The 9,631-nt window shown below is 39.9% G+C and overlaps 1 protein-coding gene across 1 annotated transcript; it reads right to left on the bottom strand.

The window, feature by feature from the left end:
- Positions 1 to 582: 582 nt before the first annotated feature.
- Positions 583 to 5,150, bottom strand: fam110c (family with sequence similarity 110 member C). Its single transcript, XM_080452531.1, has one exon. The coding sequence runs from the start codon at positions 5,013 to 5,015 to the stop codon at positions 3,987 to 3,989; it is 1,029 nt and encodes a 342-aa protein (XP_080308657.1). The 5' UTR covers positions 5,016 to 5,150; the 3' UTR covers positions 583 to 3,986.
- Positions 5,151 to 9,631: the final 4,481 nt, after the last annotated feature.

Genomic DNA, 9,631 nt, shown 5'->3' with positions numbered 1-9,631 from the left:
TGTCTGTCTCTTATATGTCATCATGATTTGTGTGCATGGGGATCTCATCTTAAACAAGCTCAGTGCTTAATGAGTCTTCCAGTTTAGTAGACCTGTGAATTTGTACTTCCATGTACTGTTGTTCTCATGTCTTACTAAATAAAGTACATCAATCAATCAATCAATCAATCAAGTAAAAGTACATCAACATTGTACTTAAGTACAGTACTTAAGTAAATATACTTATTTACTTTCCACCACTGGACTCTGTTGGTGTGTTAAGTATGCTTCAATCTGGGAGATTAAGTATGCTTAATAAGAAAATATGTGAAGATTTGAATATGCATTTTGCATACAGTTTATATACACATGACAAAGGCAGATCCTAGATGTCTCGAGTTATTTATTAAAAGTGTATGTTGCCTAATGGTTTGAGATAGCACTCTTATACTGGTAAGTGTGTAAAATTCAAATTACTTGGCCTGTTCCATAATTTGGATGCAAGACATCTTGATTTGTCTTAAAAAGTAAAAACAGCATAGTCATAATAAAATACACCCAAACTGGTGTATATTCAATTATCACCTTTTTGTTTTATTGCATTATATTATAGACCAATAACATGTAGACCTAAAGACATGCAGTTACTGGCTGATTTCAAGACATACTAGTTTTGCACAATTATCCATATCAGACAGAATAATGTCCAATGCCACGTCAGACCAGACTCAGGGTTGTCTGGAAATCCTTCCCTCACCCCAGAACTGGCTAGAGAGGCTCAGTTTTATTGCTAGATACTGCCCTCTTCAGGTTACATACTATGAAAGTATACAATTGCTACAAGGTGTCTGTCTTTGCATTTTAGCTGTAGTCTAGGTTTAAAATCTAGTTTCTACAAAACGTTAGACTATGAATGCAACATTTTGGTGACACTTATAATGCCCTTTCCGCTACTTTAAACTGTACTCTACATTATTATGTTGAAAAGTTGTCAGTAGTCTAGAGTACACAGTTATAAATTCACATCTATAGATCTACATTAAAGGTAGGGTAAGTGATTTTTTTTGGTTAAAACAAAAAGTATTTTGTTAAAAGGTTAAAGCACTATATTCTGATAGTAATCATTGCTATAGAGTGTTTGTTCAGTAACAGGAGTCTCCCCGTCTCTCCAGCTCTTTAATAAACAGAAAATACATTTTCCGGTAGGTGTCAAAATCTCAGCCAATCAGGAGAAAGTACCCATTTTAAGCTTAATTTTATAGTGTTCCAGTTCCAATTTTGCCTGCTCATTTCTTAGTGTCATCACTTCCAATTTCACTTATTTAATCTATATCCTGATGGAGTTCTCTATCCTGATTGGATCAAATTGGAAATGAAACTGAAACAAGGCATTTTCTGTTTTATAAAGAGCTGGAGAGACAAGGAGACTCCTTTTACTGAACAAACACTCTATAGCAATGAGTACTATCAGAATATAGAGCTATTTAACACTTATTTTAACCAAAGAAAATCACTTACACTACCTTTAAAGTAATCAGTTAAAATCCACATACCCTTTAAATGACAAAAACATATATATCACAGTTTGAATTTAAATTGCAGCAGTTGGGACCTTGTATTTTCTGTCTTTTTTTAATACATAGCATTGCCTTTTCTCCTCACCAATACAATTGTATGGTTAATTTACAGCTTTCACATTGTTGCAACACACTGGTGGAGAAAGCAGGACATGACTTGCCTAAGACGGTCATCCCCTCTGTAAGCCCCTTGGGAGAGGCATTTACGCAACATGAGGGTGAGTGAGAGTGTGTACCTGTATTACTGTGTGAGGGCACACAGTAATACACCCCCACCACAAGTATAGTAGTACCTGGTCCTCACAAGAGAAATGGTTGAAATGGTTGTTTTATGGCTAAAGAATATTTTTAGAGTTAGAGTTAGTAGAGAGAGAGAGAGAGAGAGAGAGAGAGAGAGAGAGAGAGATCAAATCACTCAATGTTCAGTGCCTGTGAGTTCAGATCAGGAGCCATTGTGGAAAAAACACCTTAGGGAAAAATAGAGAGTGTAGGTGGAGAAGAAGACAGAGAGTGAAAAGGGAAAAAGAAGCAGAGATACAGTTTCAAGTGGGCATTGAATCGAAACCCATAAGCAAGCTCAGATTACCAAGTACATTCCTCTGTCAAATTGTCCTTGAGTCACCTGAACTTGTATTCAGGTTGCTAACGATTGCAGATTACATGGCTTTGTCTATTGCACTCAGTTATTAATATTTTTGCACAGATTAGTGATTTTACCCGTTTAATTATTGTCCAGTAGAAAAACACTATTACGATTAAATAATAACATGCTCTAGTCTGCTGTGCTGTGGAACCTCATGTACAAAGTGTATGTGTAGGCTGTCTGATTCTGCCAACAACATAATTTTAATTCTGACAAACCCTGTATTGAGTTTGGTCTGGGTTTTTTCTAAACTGTGGAACCATTAGCGTATTATTTATTATATTTTATTTTATATGGACAATGTTCACTCTTGTTTGTCTTTGTATGTGGGAAAGCATCTGTGTCATTTTCAATTTTTGCATTGGCTATTCAAGCTAAAAACAGCAGATCTACAAGCTCACAGCGCATCACTTCGTGCCGCGCTGCGAGCTTGTACTTCTGGTATTTTTGAACATTTTTGAAAAATCTTGAAAGTGTGAGAACTACTGATCTAGAAGGCATTTGTAGAATAGGACTCAGGTCTTAATGGGTTAATAATAAAGTTTGAATAGGAGCAGGATTTAATTCATGGTGAAATCCATAATTTCACTTGGGTCAAAGCACATAAAAGAAAATTGACTGGTGGTTTGTTAGGTTGTGAGATAAACACTCTGCGTTGTGAGATAAACCTCTACTGATCCCTGGAGGAAAGGCAGGTGTCATAGTAGCAACAGCAGTAAGAGGAAACAGGACAGGAAAGATTCAGAACAGAACAAGAAAGGATTCAAGTGCCAACTACAGTAAAATGAAATAAATGTAAATCTGGATCTCTGAATGAATGGGTTAACTTATGTACAGTTTATCAATACATACAAGTATAAATGTACATTCTTCTATCACCAATGTATGAATGATTATACATCTATTGCCAATGATGGTTGAATAAGAGAATGTATTGTCAACACATGCTTCAGCAGTGAGTATCTGTGTAATATATATGTACAGTATAGTATCAACAGTATTAATAATGTATATAAGAATGACTATTACATAAGTCTCTCATCAGTTATCCGTAACAGGCATCTGCCCAGGGTTCTGTAGTGTAGTAGTAGCCCATTTGCAAGGGCCCCAGAGTCAAAGCAGGAGTCAGTAATCCAAAATAACACTGTTCCAGAGTCAAAGCAAGAGTCAGTAATCCAAAATAACACAGTGCCATAGTCTGAGCAGGAGTTAGTTATCCAAAAGAAAAGATAGTGCCAGGGTCAAAGCAGGAGTCAACTTCCCAAACGACAGACACTAGTGCATTATATATGGGGTTCTCATATGCTCTCATATGGGTTAAGCTTGGTTGTGGAGCCTGACGGCTATTGGCACAAAGGACTGTCCATGTCCCTTTGTGGTGTGCCAAGGCAGGATGAATCTGTGGCTGAATGTGCTCTTCACCCCGGCTAGCTCATCATAGAGGGGATGGGAGGGGTTCTCCAGGATAGCGTCCAGCTAAGTCCAACTATGGAGCTAGGCTTCCTCACCAGCTTGTTCAGTTTGTTGGCATCCCTTGTGTTGATGTTAACCCCCAACATATACCATGGCAAAGAAGAGCATACAGGCTACTACAGACTGGTAGAACATCTTCAGCAGCCTGTTGCACATGTTGAAGGACCTGAGCCTCCACAGGAAGAACAGCTTGCTTTGTCCCTTCCATTCGAGGGCCTCAGTGTTGTCAGTCCAGCTGTTTATTGTTCATACTGTATGTACTCCCAGGAACTTGTAGGTGCCCACCATCTCCACCTCCTCCTTGGCGTGTTTTCTTAATCAAGATCCCGTAACTTTTTCCCAGTCTCTTTAGCATTTCTGCAGCTGTATAGCCATTTGATAATCCTTGCATTGCGCTCAATGACTGAGGTCTCCTGGCGAATATTTTCATGCAACTCCTCTTCCAGTAGGCCTTCACTGTCACCACTATTCCTTGAGAAACCATCGTCTGATTGGGAGATACTGGCACTCCTTACATAGACAAGGTCACCTGAGTGTGCTGAAAAGGTATCTCTTCCCATTGACTCAATGACCTCGCCATCCAGCCCGCAGTACTTGAAGAAAGCATCAAAGTCTGCAAAGTTTTTAGAGTATCTTGAGCTGATGTCAGAATGAGAACGGCTGACTCCTTTGCAATTCCTCCTCTTTACCTCAGCAACTAATTTATGAGCAGGCTTATTTTTAACACCAAGAGAAACTTGTGTCACAGGGTTACTATTCCGTGTCCTCTCTTGTTCTCTAGCTTCACTTTGCTGTGTATTTTGTGTTAAAAACTTCTCAGATTGAGAATCACTGGCATCTGACATTTTATCGCAAGGCTTACATTCCGTATCCGTTACCACAAGCAATGGCAGTTTATTCACAGTAGTGAGCAGTAACCTGCGTGTTACATTTTGCTTATGTCTCTCGTTTGGTGACCTTTTCAGCAACTCACACTTCTGCCGGTATAGTAGAATTGAGTCTGGTCGTTTTCTGGAGCTGGACCGACGCACAGCGTTGTCCTGTCCTGAGTAGCAGCTTTGCACATTACCTGTAGCCACAGGCGAATTCCTGTTTGTGACAATCCTGCCACTACGGTTAGAGGACCCGTTACTACTCACAGAGGCTGATCCAATACTAATCACTGGCTCTTGTGTTGAGTTGGCCACCTGTTGACTCTTGACATATTTTAGTTTGCTTGCAGCAAGTCTCTCTACGGCGCTCATGCCTTCCTTCATCTCAGCTTCCAGTTCAAGTTGCTTTCTAAGGTATTCGGGACCTTTCTCAAGAATCTTTGTGGTATCTATGTCGCTTGTTGCCTCCATCCTGTCTTTATGAATGATCCAAATGAGTCTCTCAAAGCAAAGTGGGTAAATCCGTTATGTATATACTGTAGCTTCTGCAAAAGTTGAAGGTAACAAGTTTAGAATTCCAAACAAGCCACTACCTCTGCCTGGGCACGTTACACAATGGGTGCGTTCACCTTTTCTGTCCAAACACTCCTTAGACTACCCCACCCATCCCACGGCAGGCATGTCTCAGCCAAACACAGGGCTGTTCAAAGTACACCTGATGACATCACAAACGACTAGAGTGAAAGTTGACACTGCAGCCTGGTGTGTTTTTTCTCTGGTAGCAGGCATGTGTGCCATAACATCTCTCTCTCTCTCTCTCTCTCTCTCTCTCTCTCTCTCTCTCTCTCTCTCTCTCTCTCTCTCTCTCTCTCTCTCTCTCTCTCTCTCTCTCTCTCTCTCTCTCTCTCTCTCTCTCTCTCTCTCTCTCTCTCTCTCTCTCTCTCTCTCCCTCTCTCTCTCTCTCTCTCTCTCTTTGAAGAAGAAAAAGAAGAACACATGTTTCTATTAGAGTCAACACTCTTATGAGTCAGATTACTTACACAGTAGGTTGGGAGCTACTGTAGATTCACTGCAAATGAATGGATCTGAGGCTGTTCCCAGTTCCTTTATTCACACATGCACGCACACGCACACACACACACACACACACAATCACCCACACCTTGTGTGAATTTCGTAGAGGTGTCAAAAGCAGATGGGGTGTGACCCGCAGTAATTATTACTTTTCTAAACCATCAAAACAATATTTTCTATTGTGCCACAGTTATAATGACTCAAGTAGGGTCGAGGGAGGAAGTTCTATGGTGCCATCTATGGGCTTAATTGCTCAATAACTGTTTACTGTTGACTGTCTGTAAGCAGAAAGATAACAACTGTTCTAGGTGTGTATGACCGTTCTGTATAATTTCTTGCAAAGTGTGTGTAGAATGGGCACAGTTTATTTTGCAGCATGAATCCTGTACAATCTTTGTACCTGGTGTGATACAAGTAAATACCAAAATAATAGCAACACACGCATAACATGTTTTTATACTTGACTATGTGACACCAGTCTTTCATAGGAAATAATTGTTTTAGGAAAGAAACTCATTTTTGTAATTTTATTTAGCAAATGCAAAGTAATTAAGCCAAGCAGTTGCCTCCTGGTCTGCTGTATGGAGGGTGACTAATCCTACTTTCAGTTGGTAGAGGACACATTTCAATGATGTGCTCCATTGTTTGCTCCTCTCCACAAGCACACAGTGAGCTTTGGCTACTGTGTGCTTGTGGAGAGGAGCAACAAGCACACAGTAGCCCAAGCCCACTGTGTGCTTGTGGAGAGGAGCAACAAGCACACAGTAGCCCAAGCCTACTGTGTGCTTGTGGAGAGGAGCAAACAACGGAGCACATCACACATTATGTTTGTAATAATGGCAGTGGCAGAAAATCCCATGAAGTTGTCAACAGAGCAGAAATCTGCTGAGATCTTATCTTCTAAGAGACTGAATAGAGTACCATACCATGAAATGTGCACAAAACACACAAAACCAACATTCTTGGTAAATATACTCACTCACTGATTTTCTGGAGCATTTCCTTTGAGTGAGAGGAAGAGAGAGCCTATATGCACTCAATATCAAAACAGCTTAGAGTGAACCAAGAGGTATGATAGACCCCAGAGAGATGTAAAAAGAGAGTGGAGACAGACAGCAGAAGTCCAAAATGCTTGATTGTCATGTGATTCACGTATTCACCCTCAGATAGGAATAGTTTCATGTTTCATTGATTCAGATGGGCTGATAATATGCAATATCATTATTTAATCATCTTACCTTTTAAAAGTGCATCACAAAAGGCCTATTCTGCTGTAACTCTACTGTGCTGCTACTGTAGTGTTTGCTGCTAACTTCTGGGAACTACAGAGAGGCTCCATATGATCCGCCATGGCTGTAAAACAAAAATCAGTCCATTGAAGTGAACAAAGATGTCAGAACTCCCTCTTTACATGGCTGTGATAGTCCCATTTCACAGCAGCCAGGTAAACCGAAGTTAATAACATGAATGTGTCTCTTTAGTGTTACTATGTGACAGCAAGGACAGCTCCTGTACAATTAAATTCATGCTGGCACACAGAAAAACCTAAATGAAACACCCGGAATTAGTCATTATTTTCAGCTGTGTTTACCTGTCAAAATGTCTGCTCTGAGAAGGGTCCTTGTGAGCTGCCAGCTGTCAGCTGTCAAGGACTTGATAAATCCCACGGACCTTTAATTGTAATGGTTGGAAATTACTGGGGAGGGGAGGGAGGATTACATTAGTGATGTTAAGGAGACAAGTGATCCCTCTTTTCTCCCTTCATCTGTAATTGAAAACACATATTCAATAAACTAGAACAAAAGAAAACATCTGTCCAATCCAGATTTATCAAACTTAAAACAACAGAGGGCAGCACTTGAATGCATAGTGACAAATCATGGTCTACTTTCCTGAATACTGAATCAAGTGGTGCCACAGTCAAGCACTTTACATCCTGGTGGAAGGAGACCTCTAATCTCTATCCTTACACAATAATATTGTTTTATGCCTCATTTGTGATTATTGGTTTAGCTGAGGCATACATGTAATTGAAACAAAACAATAAAATAAGGTTTAGCTGAGGCATACATGTAATTGAAACAAAACAATAAAATATATCTTTATCAGTATTGAACCCATTCATGTAAATTGAGTGGACAAATGTTTCTCAATGCATGTATACAATTGCACATAATTCATATGTATATAATGTGCTTTGTGTTGATTACATTTATTCTGCCAAATAATCTTCTTGACTTTGGCTTCCTCAATGTATACAAAGCTCTTTGGGGGATTTAACAGTGTTTTCTTGTACTTATCCTCACTTACCCTCTGTTCCAAATTAATAATAGATTGTTGGAGATAAATTATCTGAGACTCAAGGCAGAGATATGGTACATAACATTATGTGACTGATTTCTCATGGGGATGAGTTTGTATCTAGTTTAAAACTATTTTTTTTGCTGTTGATGTAGGAATTGTTGGACAATGGCCAGTCTAAAAAAGATGAGACATATTCAACATGTATGCACTCAGAGTCACAGACATCTGCAGTTACTGTACACTCACAGGAAGATGTTATCATTTCCTAGAACTGAATGAGGGTTGAAAGGAGTTGATGTGTTGAACATGAAACAAGTACCAAGATGAATCCCTGGCCGAGCTGGCCTTGTGTCATCACCTGTCTGTGTGTGTGTGTGCGTGCGTGCGTGCGTGCGTGCGTGCGTGCGTGCGTGCGTGCGTGCGTGCGTGCGTGCGTGCGTGCGTTTGTGTGTGTGTGTGTGTGTGTGTGTGTGTGTGTGTGTGCGTGTGTGCATCTGTGCATGCATGCCTGTGTGGAACCAAAGTGTACTTTAGATGGTAATAATTCCCACACGTGAGCAGTTTGTGTCAGGAGCTGAGGAATGGAATAGATTCATGTCCCTTCTTCTGCTTCTAGTAACAGAGAAAGCAACAGTGCTTTTTGATGTACAGTAATACTCCATACTGTACTTGTTCTTTAAAACACATTTTACATTAGTTTTACATTACTGGGTTCAATACAAAAACCTATGTCCGCAGAAAATGTGTGAAATGGTAGCCATAACAAAAACAATGTGTGAGTAAAGTTTTTGTCAACCTCTACTATTCACACAACACAATAAAAAACTACTTGAGTCAAATACATCTGTAGTGTGGTTGCAATATATTGATATGGTTTTCATTAAAGTGAACTGTCTTGATTTGTATGCTCAAGATCTAAAATAATTGTAACTGAATCAACACTTGAGTTCAGCTCAAATAAGCTGTGGAAAGTTATGTAAAACACTGTACATTCTAAGTTGACTTTAAGGCCATTCATCATACCAGAGTGTTTATATTGGACCCTGGTGTGAAGCAATATGGTCATTGGACAAAAAGTAATTCAGAGTTTTGCAAGTACAGTAAGTGCCATTGTGTTACAGAATAATAACTGCGTAAATATGTCTCCTTGCTGTCTTTTTGGTTATTATTCCAATCGGTCTATTGCAGTGATTCCCAAACTGGGGTCAGGCTTGAGGAGGGTGGCAAAGATCACAGGGGGGAGGCAAAAAGTTTAAACATGTTGCAAGACATCATAATAAATAAGTTCTTGCATTCATCTAATGTCTCTATTTAACATAGCAAACTCCAACATGTAACATGTAACATTGTTGTAGTAAACTGTAAATTTTGTGTGCACACATGTCTCAGCTTTTATCACATGTACGAAGGGGGGCTCCAACGATGGGAACCACTGGTCTGACGCCTGTTTCATGTTATTACGTTTTCGCCCCTGTGTGTGTGCGTGTGCGTGTGTGTGTGTGAGCAGGTAATCTAAAGGACCACTGGACCAATCGTCGTGAAAATTTGCACACACACTCCAGAACATTTTTCAAATGGGACTCATGGTGGCACTAACAGGCCACTTCACGTTTTGGCCAACAGCTCTGAACTGTTTCTTACAACAAACACAAAAAACAAATCACACTTTCCCCTCACATAGGCCAATTTCCACCTGACAAGATTTTCTA

The sequence above is a fragment of the Gymnoscopelus braueri genome (genome assembly GCF_963280865.1).
Source record: "Gymnoscopelus braueri genome assembly, chromosome: 16".
Classification (NCBI taxonomy): domain Eukaryota; kingdom Metazoa; phylum Chordata; class Actinopteri; order Myctophiformes; family Myctophidae; genus Gymnoscopelus; species Gymnoscopelus braueri.
Note: the sequence above shows the minus strand (reverse complement) of the source record. Positions and strands in the feature narration are given on the sequence as shown.

Coding starts and splice junctions, on each gene's coding strand:
- fam110c (XM_080452531.1), bottom strand. CDS start 5,015: ATGGAGGCAACAAGCGACATAGATACCACAAAGATTCTTGAGAAAGGT.